The sequence below is a fragment of the Arvicanthis niloticus genome, chromosome X (assembly GCF_011762505.2).
Source record: "Arvicanthis niloticus isolate mArvNil1 chromosome X, mArvNil1.pat.X, whole genome shotgun sequence".
Classification (NCBI taxonomy): Eukaryota; Metazoa; Chordata; class Mammalia; order Rodentia; family Muridae; genus Arvicanthis; species Arvicanthis niloticus.
This window is the reverse complement of record NC_047679.1, coordinates 56,817,835-56,834,064: the sequence shown is the minus strand read 5'-3', so window position 1 is coordinate 56,834,064 and position 16,230 is coordinate 56,817,835. Positions and strand designations below refer to the sequence as shown.

Here is a 16,230-nt window from a genome sequence, read left to right as displayed (position 1 = left end):
ATTAAAGGCATGCATGCCTTTAATTCCAGAGCTCTGGAGGTAGACAGATCTCTGGTCAATAGAGAGTTCCAGGACAGCCAGGGCTACACAGAGAAACCTTGTCTCTAAAAACCAACTAACCAAACCAAACCAAAGGGAAAGGAAAAAAAGGAAAGGAAAGGACAGGGGGAAAATCGAGGTAATTAGCATAATTAGCATGACAAGGAAGGGGCAATGATTTAGAAACAGTCACACGGAAACGCAAAGGTTTCAAGCAGATTTTATTCATTCGACATTCCACAAGCAACAAATTCCCCTAGTTGGCAGGTAGATGACTTTAGATTGTTTGGGTCAAGGATTTCCAATTTTCAAAACAGCCAGGTCTCAAATTAAAAATTTTCCATTTGTTTTAGCAATTTGGTATAGATTTGCTTTCAGGTTTGTGAAATGATGATGTCATTGTCTTTAAAAACAAGGGGGTTTTTGCTGCTGTCGTTGTTTTTGTTTTCCATTACAACTTCATTTATGCATGAGGGCATAAGGATAGGTGATGGTGACACATTTCTGATCCTTGCTTGTTTAATCAGTTGGGTTCATGGCATTGTCTGTGGAAGAAAGGTTTTCAATTATTCTCTATTTTTCAGTAATGCTTCCCTCGTGCACACCTTTAGAAAGGGGGACTTCCAAAGACTACCAAGTCTTGCCGATTCTCTTTCTGTATTTTTTTGTTTGGGTAGTTTGTTTTTCGAGACAAGGTTTTTCTATGTAACAGCCCTGGCTGTCCTGGAACCTGCTTTGTAAACCAAGCTGACCTCGAACTCTACCTCCTGAGCACTGGAATTAAAGTTGTGTGCCACCACCATCCAGCTGATTATTTATATTAAAGGCCAAACATCAGTATTTCAACCGTATTAGATGCCTAAGTAAAAATGCAGTATGGGGCTGGAAAAGCAGCTGGTTAAGTTGCATGTTGTCAAAAAAAAAAAAAAAAGTTGCATGCCTGTAACAGTACGTGCCAATATATGAAATGTTAAATAGTTAAAGGTCTGTTTCCTTCTTTACCTATGGATGTTGTCATTGGTTTGCTTTGTAAACTATAGTTCTGATGCTATGAAAGAACGAAGGCACTACAGAAACTATAAAATCCTTTTCCTTTGTGTGAAATGTGACTTTACCTTTTAAGACAAACTCAAGATAAAGAAATCACATTGATTTGATTACTAAATGTCAGGTCTACCTAATGCCAAGCTTAGCAAATAACTATTTGCCTCACTTCTTTCCAGGAAAATGTTTGTGGTGTTTTATTATATTGTTATTTTAAAAATTATATGTCCCACAGGGTACACATGAATGCTGTATCTGCCCAGCTCTTGTGTTGTTTAAGGTTTATTGTAAATAATAAAAGTTGTGTGTCTTTTATCCAAAAATAAGTGATCAAAGGTAGGGTTAAAAATCCCAAATTGGGATTTAAAATTTCTACAAGTGCTATAGTGCCTACAGAGGTGAGAGGAGTTGGGTCTCCTGGAGCTGAAATTATAGGTGATTATGAGCAGCTTGACACAGGTGCTGGGGACCAAACTTGGGTCCTCCTCTCTAAGAGCTCTTAACTACTGAGCCATCTCTCCAGTCACATGGTTTTAGTTCTTTATAGGAGACACTATTTTTTTCCCTCCATTCTGACCAGTCAGAACATGGAGAGTGTGTGGGTCAGTAGGTCTATTCTGTCTTTTCAAAGCTCAATTGTTCTGGAAAGTCAGAGCCTAAGAGGTGGGATACCAGAAGCAGGCCTGGCTGGGGGTTGGCTATTCAGCTCTTCCTTAGCTTCTACTCCTTCACTGTGCATTACCTTTATGATTGTAGTTTCAGGGATTCTGGCTCCAGGGGTAGCAGTGCAGCTTAGTGTGGCCTGAACATCAGGACCCTATAAACGTGTACTGCTTCAGATCCCCCCAGTTCCTTCCAGGTCTCATTTCCTTTTTTTTCTTGATAGCTATTACTCCCAATCTGGTCCCTACAGTTGAAGACCTCATCTACTCCCCAGGGATTTGCCTGAACCAGCCTGCTGCGGCTCCTCCTTGGCCAGATTGCTGAGCCTTGAACTTGGTTTGTTAACAAAGGAGAGGAGGGATGCTTATCTGAGCATGTCCGAGTGGGCAAGGAACTGTATCACCAGAGACAATCCTTGAGCTGGAGTCCTCCCTTGTGGCCAAAGTACAGTGTAATCCATAGGAACAATGACCATTTGTGTCTCTTCTTTACCCTTGATGTTCTTTGTCTGCCTAGACCATGGATACTGGTATTACATTATGCTCTGCTTTTACAGTACTAAGGACTCTAACCAAGGGCTTCATTCGTGCAAGGCAAGTACTGTACCTAGTGAACTACATCTTGAGTATCCCATGACTGTCTTATTTATTGTATGTTTAGTTGTTTATTTTGTAGGGTCTCACTATTTAGCCCTAGCTTGCCTAGAACTTGCTATGTAGACTATGCTAGCCTTGAACTCACAGATACTTGTCTGTCTGCCTCTCTGAGTCCTGGAGTGCTAGGCTTAAAAGCGTGCACCACTACACCTGGCTTACAATGCCTTTAAAGTCCCTCTATGTATGTCAGGCTGCAAGGATGCAACGGTGTGACTTCAATAACAATCCAAAGGGCAAAAAAGATACCTGATTCAGTTATTTGTAGGTCTTGGTCAGCTTGTGAGTTCAGATTATTGTGCATCTCCCTAGAATATAGAAATAGTGTAATCAATTGTCAATAGGCTAAATCCAACAACTTAGACATGAAAGTCATTTGTGCACACACATGAAAATATGATCCATTTATATTTGAATAAAGACAGGCTATCTACCCCTACCTTCTCTGAGACTCTTACTATGTAGTCCTAACCAGCCTGGAAGCCACTATGTAGATTAGGCTCTATATAGCTCTCAAAAAGAAATCTGAATGTGGTAATGCATGACTGCAGTCCCAGCACTGGTGAGGTACAGGCAGGACTGATGGGGAGCTCAAGGCCAGCCTTTATCTCACCAGCACTCTGGGAGGCAGAGGCAAGTGGAAACTACTTTGTGGAGCAGATTTGCCTAGAACGCTGAGATTCTCCTTTTTCTGCCTCCCAAGTGCTAGAACAAAAGGTGTACGCTGTCTCACCTGACTATTTTTCCATTTTAAAGGAAAAAAACAGACATCAAATGTGAGCCTCCACTAGCACATGATAAATGACAGCACTGAAAGGACAGAGCGTGAAAGGTCTTCTCCAGGACATTGCTTGTACTCAAGAGAAGCTATATCAGCAGAAACAGACTCAGGGTCTCTTTTACTTCTTGAACTCCCTGACTTCCTACAAAAATGAGAGCCATGTCCACAAAAGCAAAATCCTAAATAATTTCATACCAAAACCATCTGTGAGAAAAAGTACACATAAAACAAAGTAGACAAAAACAATGTATCCCATAAAGGAAAAGCAGCATATTGCATATTACAACATGACATCACCACAGACTTCATCTTCCTACATTTTTCTTCAACTGATACCAAGGATAAGACTAAGCACAGTTAATGGAGAGCAAACTCCTATTGTATTTCTCTTCTCTGGATGTCCCACAACCCAAGGACACTTAAGAATACATACATGTACATGGAGGCGTTTGTTTTAATGTCGCCAATGATGACTTTCACATTATCGTCAAGGTCGCTGTCGCTGTGACTGGTCTCATCATTGTCTTCGGTATATTCCTATGGAATGATAAAGACACAGGGGAAAGTCAAAATGAAGTAGGTAATTTTCGGCCATCAAAGGAGGACTTTTGTCTTAATGTTAATCCTAGAGTTGATAGTCTTTTAACTGATGAGAATAAAGCTTAGTAAACAGTTGTGCCTTATAACCGGACTACTGCTTCTCTCCCACATCGAGATCACTAATGTAGGTACCTTGATAAGTTTGAGCAAATGGGCCTTGGGTACAGTGTTCTTGTAATGGTAGATTGCTCTCATTAATGAAAGCACCAGATACCCTGTAAAGCTTTGAGTTGGTCCTAGAATATTTTAGTGGCTTTGATGCTGACTATAATCCTCAATTGGCTTTTATTACTGCTCACGTTAATTTTCTTTCTTTCAAAACCCCAAAAGGAAATCTAGATGTGGGATGCACATCTGCAGTCCCAGCACTGGTGAGGTAGAGGCAGGACTGAGGACTCAAGGCCCTGTTTTTAATCCCACCAGCCCTCAGGAGGCAGAGGCAATCAGATCTTTGTGAGTTTGAGGCCAGCCTGGTCTACAGTGTGAGTTGCAAAGTGAAACCTTGCCTCAGAAATAAATCAGGAAAGAAGTGGGGAGAGGATTATATCTTTCCAGGTCTCATTCACCTTAGCTCCCTGGGGCTAGTGTCTTGGTTTCAGGGTAGGCATATAGCAGCTCCTTGGAAAGAATCTTTACTTTGGAAGTAAATCCTCAATTTTCATGTATTCTATATTCTATTCACAAATTCACCTACTTACACTTAAATCAATTCTTTAATTGCATTTTAGTCGTTTCAGACATGCACAGAGAGAGATGAACAGTTTGTCATCTTGTTTCAGCTCTTGGACTTTAAGCACACACACACATCCTTGCATTGTTCATCTAACAGCACAATTTTCACATTTACATTCCTTTTGCTGGCAACCTCCACCCCAAGGCATAGTGCTAAAACTCTATGCAGTGTGTCTAAGGCTGTGTTAATGTTGTGTCTTGTTCAAATTTTTAAAGTGTTTGTGTGTGTTTGGGGGTGGGGGTGGGGGGTGGAGAGAGAGACACATGTGGAAGTTGAAGACAACTTTTAAGAGTTGGCTCTCACCTTCTCCCTTCTTCGGAGCAGGGTAAATCTTGTTTCTGCCATGTTGCATAATTCAGGCTAGTTGGCCTACAGGCTTCCAGACCACTCTGTCTCTGCCTCCCACCTCACCATAGGAATGCTGGGATCACAGATTCAAGGCACCACATCTGGCTTTTGAAAAATTTTGTATGGGCTAAAATACCTTTTAATAGACCCACACTTTAGAAGATGATAATAAAAATACACAGTATTCCAGAAGCTGGATGACACACAGTAAGGTAGGATGTTACCACTCTTTCTGTATACAGTGCTTCAATAATTCAGTCAAGAATAAACTTGCTAAAAGTGCAGTCACACTTTACAATTTACTCATGTTGTGTACTACAAGGAAAGTTCTTGGGATATATAATTAAAAAGTATGTATAACAATTCTTATGTGTATAACTCTTTTGTGCTAAATGTATATATGTATGCTTATGCACACACACACACTTATTCTTAGTAGGGAGCTGTCTTGCTGTACTTTTAAAGCATTTATTCTAATTCAGCTCCTTTGAACCATTACTATAACAAAGGTTGCTTCCATGGGACAGGCCTTCAAAGTTTTACAGAGTTATTTTTAAATTATGTGTGCACATGCATGCATGTGTAGATATGTGCACATGAGTGCAGGTGCCCACAAAGACCAAAGACACTGGCTACTCCTGCTAACAGTCCTACCTAGAGTTACAGCTTGTCATGAGCCAGCTAAGGTGGGTGCTAGTATCAAACTTTGGTCCTCTGGAAAAGTCACAGCATCCTTAACCACTGTGCCATCTCTCTAGCCCAAGTCTTCTCACTATTACATTACCCTTAAATCCTCTCCAGGTTGGGTCACACCATCACAAGTCCTTTATATGACTTCTTTATAGTCTCCTCACCATTCCAGTTCTTTAAACATGTTATCAGTTTGTTTGGATTTTAAAAAAATTCTCTCATACACAACAATCTGACTGCATTTTCCCTTCCTTCCACTCCTCCTAGTTCTTCCCCTCCCTGGCCCCATGACTTCCTGTCTCCCTCACATTTGTTTGGAAATTTTTAAAGTGAGGCTTTCTAAATGACTGCAATATGAGCTGGAGAGTTAGCTCAGCACCTAAGAGTTCTCACTGCTATTCCAGAGGCCTGAGCTCAAGCACCAGCACCCACATTGTACAGTTAGCCCCCAAGCTCTCATTTCTCCTGCTTCTAGGGGATCTTACTCCCAGAAGGCACTATCACTCCAGTATACACACAATCACAAATGAAAACAAACCTTAAAAAAGAAATAAAATCTTTGAAAATTACATGTACTTATTTATTCTGTGTGTCTTTGTTTATAGTTGGGTATTCGTGTGGAGGTTAGAAAACAACTTAAAGATATCAGTTCTCTCCTTCTGTCAGGTGCTTTGCAGGGATCAAACTGTGCTTGTCAGATTTGGTGGAAAGTGCCTTAACCCACGGAGTCATCCTGCTGGCTCCACACATCTTGCTTTTTTTTCATGGGTCTTGAGGATCAAACTTGGCTTGTCAGGCTTATATGGCTGGCACCTTTGTCCACTAAGCCATTTCCTTGGCCCTCAACATGTTATTATCATAAATAAATGTCATTTTTGTGTGATCATCATAAGGAGGTGTGTCTAATTTAGTAAGACCAAAAAAAAATCTTGTCAGTTTTAAATGGGCTCAATTTTAAAATATAAAATTTAATAGAAGTATATATGTATATATCTATATACATATTCTCTAAGTATTTATCTGTCTATGTATCTATCTATCTATCTATCTATCTATCTATCTATCTACCTACCTATCTCCGTTTAAAGGCTCCAAGAAGGATTTATGGGAGGAAAACAATTGACTATCAGTTAAATACATTCTCAGTGTGATTGAGTTTTCAGTGGACATCCTTATCCTAATACAATATCTATTGCATCGTGTTTAGACCTCATCTACCCTTGGCACTTGTGCTTTTCAGGGTCCCATCTTGGTGTGTTTCTGTCTTCCTTGGACCACTTACAGCTTGGCAAGTGTTGCTATCATCAGTACTGCTGACTTTGTCCTCCTGAAGGATCTCTTGCAGGCGAAGAAATTCGTCGTGGCTAGAGAAAAGTGTCATAATAATAAATATACTAGAGAGTTATTTGTCTCAACACCAGACTACATGCAATTCAGAAACCAGAGTACTAATCTGTTACTTAAAGTAAAATCAGGGGCTAAAAACCAAATAAATGATTGAATAACTATGATTTACTTCAGAAAAATGCCTTGAGCAAAATACAAAAGCTGAATGGTGTTACCTTGTCACCTAGAACAACTTTTTCATTGAATAGATTAAAAGAACTGAAATGGCAAGGTGAACCTGCTTTCTGGGTTAATTGCCCCAAACACTGTTGCGCTTATACTGGCTTACTTGATATATGTATTTTGTTCCCCAAACACTTTTCTTTGAAAAGCTTCAGTTTTGGAATTTTATCCAGTTTGCTCTTGCTTTTTATTCAGGTCACAATTACTGCCTAATTTTGATTCCCAATATTCCTAACAGAAACAGATTTATCAGTGGACAGTAAATGATTTAACTATGTTGAGATTCTGACCCTAGACCATCCACAATAGAGAACATGTGTTTTTCAAGGCAGTCTAGACCATGATTCTGCAAGTAGGTGTGGCTGTTCTTGTGTTCCCACACTCTGTTCTCATGAACTAAATAGGCTACATTTTCTCCTCCAGTTTCTGGGAATTCAGTTATCAGTTCTCTGGGACACTGTGCCTCATTTACTATAATGTACCTGGCCTTGGGAACATCCCCCATGAAAACTGAGTACAAAACAGAAATTGCTATCTACAGTGTTCATAACAAGGGCTTCAGAACACTGTGAGAAATAAAAATCTAAAGAAAACTTTTAGCCTCATTGCCATAACACATTTATTTTAAAGTTACCAGTTTCAACCCATGAGAAGACCAAAGGTTCTTTTCTCTTGGGGAAAACAAAATGTGATAGATTCTCAGCTACTGCTCTAGGATGTCTCATGGAAGTATATATTTTTGTGCTGTGCATCAAATCATGCAGCAACGTAGTGTGGAATATGCTTCTTGCTCACCTGGGTGGAAATCAGCTGCTGACACAAAGGTGACCATTGTTCATGTGAATAAAGTGTTGCACGACTTACCCCAGTGACTCGTCCTCCTGCTTATCGGTGTCATCATCTGCAGTCATGAAAAATAAAATGAATAAAATGTGAAAATGCAGTTAGGAAGCAAAAGGTGGTAGGAAGGAGAAGCAGTTGGGTTGGAAGGCCTCTTGACCTTGAACTGCTGGGGGCAAGAGAACCCTACATGCTCAATAATATTGTTGAAGCTAAAAACAACAGAGATTTTTGTTAACAACCTATGGACTAGTTGGAGATTGGACCCTTTAAACTAACAAGGATATAAAAGGGAAAATTTTTTAAGTTTTTTTTTTTTTTTTACTATTTTTTTAGTGTTTTAAATTTTGTATTTATATATACCAAGAAAAAGAGTATTTTCATTTATTGTTTTGACTATATGTGAGTAAACTTGCAAAAAAAATCCCTTCAGCCCTAAATTAATTTTGAACAAGTTAGATTCTTGAAATGAGTGAAGGAAAATGAGCTTAAAAGCTGGGTGCCCAACAAAAGGTACCTGAGCTCCTGTGCAGGACTGGCCCACTCCAACCAGAGAAGAACTTTTGTGCTAAATGGGACCTGAGCTGCTGGAACCCATTCCCAGGAAGGTTTAACAGTTGTTTAAAAAAGAAAAAGACCTAGACTGGCAAAACATAAATAAAAGCCAAAATGACAAGAACAACAGAATCAAAAATATCAACGTGAGGGGAGGGGGGCTCCAAGGTGCAATACTTGCCCAGAGCAGAGGAAGGCCTAGGCTTGATTCCCAGAACTGTGAAAGAAACGACAGAATAAAAAGGCAAACTGAGGATTAAAACATACACAGACTCAAATGCCAATAAAACTCCTATTTGATGTGTTAGAAGTCAAAGCACTTTGAAAATATCCTCATATGGATTATTCCATGTTTTAGGAGGCATAAGAGAAAGAATACAGATTTTATGGCCAGTGAGGCTGTTATAGGGGAAGGTTAAGCAACTTTAATGTTTTTTTGTTTGTTTGTTTGTTTTGAGGTAGGGTCTCACTATATAGCCTAGCTGGCCTGGAGTTCTCTATGTAGAGCAGGCTGGCCTCAGACTCAGAGATCTGCCTACCTCTGCCTTCCAACGGGCTGGGATTAAAGGTAAATGCTACGACATCTAGCTCACTTTCTGTTTCTTGTTTTGTTTTGTTTTGTTTTGTTTTTTGTTTTTCAATGCAGGGTTTCCCTGTGCAGCCTTGGCTCTCCTGGAACTCACTATGTAGATCAGGGTGGCCTTGAACTCAGCAATCCACCTGCCTCTGCCTCCTGAATACTGGGATTAAGGGCATGTGTCACCACTGCCAGACTTCCTGCTTACTTTCTTAGGGAGAAAAAAACGAATCCAAAGTACTTATTAAATGTCTTAGCTTGTAAAATTTTTGTTGTTGTTCTTGAGTAGGTCCTTCAGTTTGATCTAGGAGCAATACCAGATGACCCACATTTGAGGAAAACGTAGAAAGAGGACGGTAACTGCCGGCTCACACCGGAACATTCTAATCTATAACAACAATCCTTTCTGGTAGTCGTTCACCTGTAGGCCCACATGGTTTACTCAATAATACTGATTTAGTTCATTCGTAAAAGTTTGTGCTGTTAGTCACTCTGGTTGCCTACAGGTAAAGGGAGCCTCTGGTTTAGTTTGACAGCTTTGGAGAAAACTAAGGATTCTAGGATGATATTACTTAGTTATCAAGGGAGAGGTAGCATGAGAAATGAAAAAACCTGGGCAGACAGGAGACGGTTTCCCCTTTGCTACTGGGGAATTTGAAAGAAAGAGTGTCCCTGGACTCATGCCCAAAGAAGTCAACTTTCCTCCTTTCGGTAACTATAAAAAAGTAAGTAGGTCTTTACCTTTGAAAAGCCAGCGTTCTTCATCTTCGTATTCCGGGAAGTCCATTGCACTGCATGCTGCTTCAGAGGCCTTGGGGTCTTGATTTTCAGACATAGCTTCGGGATTGGGCTCCTGTGGGGGGAGACCTGTTGGTGGAGCTGATACCCGAGTCTAGGTGGATGCTGTGAATGAAGGTCTGAGGGTTTGAGCCCGAGCTTTTAAGTTTTTATCACAGCCTGTGATGGGGTGTTTGTAATGGGGTGGGGTTAGGGTGAGGGGGCGGGGTCTGGAGAGCCCTGGGTGTTGTGAATGCGTAGAACCAAAGAAGACACAATTCTGTAGTATCCTAAATGCCTATCTTCCATCGAGGTCTTAGAAAACACTGACCTCTACATTTTCCTTGAGCTAGGGTAAAAGTATTAAGGGAACCTCAGTGATCTAGTTAGTATTGGGATAAGATAGCAGGTCCTGTGTACTTCCTTTTACTGGATCAGGTACCAGCTCTTCCAACTGTGGAGCTTGTTCTTCCTAATCTACCCTTCCAGTTTCCAGCACTTGTATAGAACAGGAGGCTGGGTGACATCAACTGGCAGTGGTGTAGAAAGGGTACGGTGGTTGGGAACCAGTAGGTGGGAGATGAGACCTGGGGGTGAGGGAATGGGCTGGGAGCAGGCAGGGAGTTCTGAGGAGGTGTAGTATGAGAGAATTTTGTCGTACCTTATACCCCTATCCTCTAAGGGCATAGAAAAAACTGGAGTCTGGGCTCTCTCTCCGCTGGGGTGGAAACGCTTAAGAGTATCTGAGTGAAGGCTGGGGTGTAGGAGGCATTCTTACACCCTTCCTTTCACTGTGTCAGATACTGGAACTTCTAGAGCTTGACTTTTCTTATCAATCAACGGGCACAGAATGTTAGTTCCCTGCAGTATTCAAGGAGCACAGATGGAGGAGGTGAGCACAAGGCTCGAACCAGCGCCATAACTAACGGGTGGGGCTCGTGGCAGGAGCTGTGGTGTTGTGTGGGGTAAGATGGTGATTGGCATAGAGTTGGGACAGGAACTAAAGAATGCCACACTTTGCTAGTACCTACCCTAAATGTGCTTCTTCATTAGAGGGCTTAGAACTCACTGCATAATTGGACTCCATTTTCTAGCGGATCTGCACTGAACATTAGATTCCCAAGCAGTCCTTTGGAGTACAGAATGTGTGTGTGTGTGTGTGTGTGTGTGTGTATGGCAGGGCATGGTGCATGGTGGTGCACAGATCTGGGGGACCAGAAAGTGAGATGGTGTGCTGGAGGGGGGGGAGTGTGATGTAAGAAGGGACTGTCACACCTTTGTAGCAGCAGGCTAAAGGCTCATTGCTGCTCTCTCTGAGGGATGACACTGTTTTTCCTTCAACTACCCTAGAAGCACATAAAATGTGTGTGCTCTAGAGAATATTCTCTTGACACAAAGTCTCAGTATGTAGCTCTGCTTGACCTGAATTCCCTATGTACATAAGGTTGGTCTCCCCTAGTATTGTCATTAAAGGAGTGCACTACCGCCCTGTCCTCTGGTTACTGATTTGTGAGGGGGCAGCCATTCCTGTGCTTTTCCTTATGTTGGGTCAGGTAGTGGAACACCTTAGTTTGTAAAGATGGTTAAGACCTCATTGAGGAACATGACTCTTTTTCTCAGAGACCTGTGCAGACCTAATTTAGATTTCCCAGCAGACCGGCGGTGGTGGCGCACCTTTAATCCCAGCACTTGGGAGGCAGAGGCAGGCAGATTTCTGAGTTCGAGGCCAGCCTGCTCTACAGAGTGAGTTCCAGGACAGCCAGGACTACACAGAGAAACCCTGTCTCAAAAAAAAAAAAAAAATAAAATAAAATAAAATAAAATAAAATAAAAAAATAGATTTCCCAGCAGTAACTGTGGAGCCAAGAAGGTAGGCTCAGGGTCATCTGGCTTGGGGAGAGAAGTATGGGAGGTTAGTATGGGGGCGGGGGTTGGGAGTTTAGGGAGAGAGAAAGTCACATCTTTGTAGTATCATAAAGTCCCATCCACACTGGAATACCTAGAAAATACTAGCTCCTAGAGTCTCCCTCAGCTAGGATGGATACACAAAACAAATATCTGTGATCTAGTTAATATTAGGGAGGAGAGGGACTGGTTCTTTGCTGGGTCAGGTACTAGTTTTTATCTTATAAAGGCACTAAGACTTCACTGGGGAGCTTGACTCTCCTTCCAAACCTGTAACACAGACCATTATTTCCCTATATGGCACTTGAAAAAGGTGGGGTAGGCTAAGGTGGTGGGGAGGGGGAAGTCAAGTGTGTGTGATGGGGCCAGGTGGGGATACGGGACTAGAGAATGTCAGGCCGCTAAAGTATCCCAAAGGCTCACATTCACTGGAGGACCCATAAAACACTGATGCCCACTCTCCCTCACCTAGATTGGAAGTGCTAAGGAAACATGACTTTTTGGTTGTTATTGTTGTTGGCGTGTGTGGATGTTTGCGTCTACAGTCCTTCTTCCACTAGAACAAGTACTAGGCCTCTCTTCTTTACAAAGATCTTAAAATCTTGATTGTCTTTCTAAACTAAACAGAACCAAACCAAACAGAATGAAGGGAAGCCACCTCAGCTAACCTTATCTTACCATTTGATTTTGAAGTGGTGCTTGAGGAACACAAAAAGTGGGATTGGGGTGCAGTGGAGAGAGATAGGAGGGTGAGGTAGCATGGGGGTTCTAGGAGGGTAAGAATAGAAAAAGTCACATCTCTGTCACATCCTGAAGGTTCATTGTGGTTGGAGGGCCTAGAAAATACTGGTGCCTAAGTTTTCTCTCAGGTTGGAACTGTGAAGAAAATGTCTGGGACCCACTTAATATTGAGGGGTTGGATTGTCTCTGTGCTCTTCCATTCACTGGGTTTTATGACAGACCTCTTTATGCCTTCCGAAGGTGCCAAGCCTTCACTTCTGATCCTGGTTTTCCTTCCTATGGACCTGCACAGACTGTTAGATTTCCTAGAACTACTCATGGGGCATACAAAGTGGACTGAATTGGGTTGGAGGATGGGATGTGGATCAAGAGGGTGCAGGTAGGAGGTGTATGATGAGAGAATGTCAGACCTCTGTAGTACCCTAAAGGTCCACTGAATATTCTGTCACATCACCATTGGAAAATTTAAAAATATGCTGGTGGCTAGGATCTCCCCCAGCTAGGATGAAAAGCTAAGAAAACGTCTGTGATCTAGTCCATGTGTATCTGTGTATGTATACACATGTTGGTGGGGAGAGGCCTGTTCCTTGCTCTTTCTTTCACTGGGCCATGGGAGGTGATCCATACTGCCTCTGGCTCTGGTTCTGGGTCTCCTTAAGTTGAAACAGAGATCTTACTGAAGAGGTTGACTATTCCTCCCAAATGTCTGTACAGACCATTGGATTTCCCAGTAGCACTTGCCAAGCCCAGAAGGCTTGTCCCCTTGGCCTTCTGGCATACAGAATTTGCTCTTACTGACAGTTAAAAATTGAGCAAGCATACTGAACTCACCTACATTAACTGCTTGCTCCCCAGAGGCATTCCTGCAGTCTTCTCCTAGGCAGACATTTCTGCTGTCCTTCTGGGCTCTAGTTTGCTTTCTAGTGATAAGCAGCTTAAGACACATCTTAGGGTATCTATTGTGATAAAACAATGTGGCTAACAGTGACTTGGGGACTCTCAGTGAGGGAAGTTAGAGTAAGACTCAAGGCAAAAATTCTGGAGGCAGAAACTGGAGCAGAAACTTGGAGGCTGCTCACTGGCTGACTCCCTTGGCTTGCTCAGCCTGCTTTCTTATGGAACCCAGGACCACCTGGACAGGGAATCAAGGCCCACTATGGGCTGGGCCCTCTTACAGCAATCATTATTAATTAGGGCCGGGGGGTGGGGGAGGGAGGCCCTACAGACTTGCCTACAGGCAATCTGATGGAGGAATTTTGTCAGGTGTGGATAGCCTCAGCCTGTTAAGTTAAAAACTAGCCACACAGGAGATAAGGGTTTATTTCATCCTTTCAAACTTCACTCTGAAACCTCACTAACCAGGCCTTCATCGCCTACATTTCCCTCAGCATTCCTACCTTCCAAGGTCTTACCTTCCTAGGCCCATTAAGCAATGACCACTCAACAGCTTTTCTAGCCCAAAGTTCCACACTCTACCACAATCCTTCCCAAAATGTGGGCACCTCTGTCACAGCAATGGCCATAATAGTACATTTCTATTCTAGTTTGCTTTCTCTTGTGGTGGCAAAATACTGACCAAAACCAACTTGGGGAGGAAAGGGTTTATTTTACCTTACTGTGTATAGTCCATCATGAAGGGAAGCCAGGGCAGAACCTTAAGGCTGGAGGGAGCCTAGAAGCAGGAACTAAAGCAGAGACCACAGAGAAATGCTGCTTACTGGCTTGCTCAACTTGCTTTTTGCACAATTCAGAACCCCTTGCCCAGGGGGTGATACATCCCAGTGGTCTGGAACCTCCTACCTGTCCTAGAGTAGTAGCAAGCACCATCCACAGTGAACTAGGTCCTTCCACATCAATTATTAAACAAGAAAACACCCCAGAAATTGGCCTACAGGCCAATCTGATGGGGGAATTTTCCCAACCGAGGTTGCCTTTTCTTAGATGACCCTGCTGTGTGTCACATTGGCCAGAAATTGCTCACTACATGCCCTTCCTTCAGTCTTCCTTGAGAGGTGAATGCCTTCCCCCAACATGGCCTGCTGTGCCGCAGGAAGGAAGCTTCCTGTCCCCATTTCCCTTTAGTCTCTTGTTTTTTTATGTTTTTATGTTTTTGTTGATACAGGGTTTCACTATGTAGCCCTTGCTAGCCAGAAACTTGCTATATAGATCAGGCTGGCCTCAAACTCAAAGAGATCCACTTCCTACTTCTGCTTCCTAAATGCTTGGGTTTAAAGACATGCATCACCATATCTGACCAGGGTTCTTGTTTTTATCTAGCCCAGCCTTAAGTGGAGAAACACAATAGGCTCTTACCTTAATCCAGGAGAGTGGCAGGTGTGAAGTGGAGCTAACCTAAGCCCCTGAGATAGGCTGTGTGTGCTGTGGCTGGAACAGCTGGAGAAGTTACGGTACCATTACTGTCCTGGGGCCTTGGTTGTGTTCATTTTCTCCACCAATTAAAGAATTAAAATGCAGAAAAAGGAACTCAGATACATCAGGCAACAATATTTAACACACTTTATTAAATATAAGTGAAGAAGTGCGTGCACACACACATATGAGAGAGAGAGAGAGACAGACAGAGGAGGTGGTGGTGGTGGAGGGAGGCACACATGAAGAAAAGTCCCCTGCAGAGCAGAGAAGGGATTTGAAAAGCCAAATTCATTTTTTTAAATCTGGGGCTGGGGGTTTTAGGTGTTTTTTTTGATGGCTTGAGATGAGTCCCTGACCACAGCCTCAGATAAACATGCACTTATGATAGTATAGGGTACATCTCCCTCTCCTATTTTTGAGTTGGTCAACTTAGACAAAGAATGGGGAGCTAATAGACCCAGAGCTTCAGGTAAACATATTAAAGACTATCCTTGAAATATATTTGACCAGTCTGGTCTAGTTAATGAGAAAGGAGCCCCTGCTACGGGGAGAAAAAGTTCACCGGGTCTTTCTCTTAGACCAGGAGGGTGTGAAAAAAACTGCAAGTTTGCCATCTTTATTGTTGATCTGTGTGGCCTCTTTGCCTATCTATCTACTGGTCTGGGAACTGTCAAATTTCTAGTCTCTAAGCACTGACCAAGCCTTTTAGAGCCCAACGACTGAGTCTCAAACGTAACACACTGGGCTACAGGATTTAGATTTATACATTTATACTGCTAGATTTTGGTTTAGTTTGATTGTTATTGTTTTCTTTTCTTTTCTTTCTTTCTTTCTTTTTTTTTTTTTTTTTAGACAGGAGGGTTTCTGTGTGTAGTCCTGGCTGTCCTGGAAATCACTTTGTAGACCAGGCTGGCCTCGAACTCAGAAATCCACCTGTCTCTGCCTCCCAAGTGCTGGGATTAAAGGCCTGCGCCACCACCACCCAGCTTGTTTTCTTTTTTTAAATTTATTTTTATTTTATGTATATTGGTGTTCTGCCTGCATGTATGTCTATGTGAGGGTTTCAGATGCCCTGGAACTGGAATTACAGACAGTTGGGAGCTGCCATGTGGATGCTGGGAGTTGAACCCATGTCCTTTGGAAGAACAGCCAGTGTTCTTAACCACTGAGCCATCTCTCTAGCCCCTTTGTTTTCTTCCTTTCTTTTTCTTTGTTTTTTGTTTGCTTGGTTTTTTTTTTGGTGTTTTTTTTTTTTTTTTTTTTTTTTTTTTTTTTTTTTTTTTTTTTTTTTTTTTTCAAGACAGGGTTTCTCTGTGTAGCCCTGGCTGTCCTGAAACTTGCT

At 42.2% G+C, this 16,230-nt stretch overlaps 1 protein-coding gene across 4 annotated transcripts; it reads right to left on the bottom strand.

The window, feature by feature from the left end:
• Window positions 1–241: 241 nt before the first annotated feature.
• Window positions 242–15,701, bottom strand: LOC117694034 (testis-specific protein TSX-like). 4 transcript variants are annotated; one of them, XM_034484760.2, is made up of 9 exons: window positions 14,829–15,701; window positions 14,127–14,200; window positions 9,834–9,945; window positions 8,697–8,732; window positions 7,985–8,021; window positions 6,834–6,915; window positions 3,614–3,717; window positions 2,649–2,707; window positions 258–584 (listed from the first exon to the last, which is right to left on the bottom strand). In XM_034484760.2, the coding sequence occupies exons 3-9, from the start codon at window positions 9,925–9,927 to the stop codon at window positions 559–561; spliced, it is 438 nt and encodes a 145-aa protein (XP_034340651.1). In that variant the 5' UTR covers window positions 9,928–9,945; window positions 14,127–14,200; window positions 14,829–15,701; the 3' UTR covers window positions 258–558. The 4 variants fall into 4 exon arrangements, with proteins under 4 accessions (XP_076774913.1, XP_076774914.1, XP_076774915.1 ...); XM_076918798.1 differs by lacking the exon at window positions 8,697–8,732 and having other exon boundaries at window positions 242–584; window positions 14,829–15,699; XM_076918799.1 differs by lacking the exons at window positions 8,697–8,732; window positions 14,829–15,701 and having other exon boundaries at window positions 242–584; window positions 14,127–14,261.
• Window positions 15,702–16,230: the final 529 nt, after the last annotated feature.

Bases quoted from the DNA above. Each gene is read 5' to 3' on its own strand.
- LOC117694034 (XM_034484760.2), bottom strand. From the start codon at position 9,927: ATGTCTGAAAATCAAGACCCCAAGGCCTCTGAAGCAGCATGCAGTGCA. The intron at 8,733-9,833 runs GTAAAGACCTAC...TTTCTTTCACAG, and splicing joins AGAACGCTGGCTTTTCAAAG to TTCTGGGAATCAAGCCTAGG. The intron at 585-2,648 runs GTATCTTTTTTG...TTTCTTCCACAG, and splicing joins CCTACAAATAACTGAATCAG to ACAATGCCATGAACCCAACT.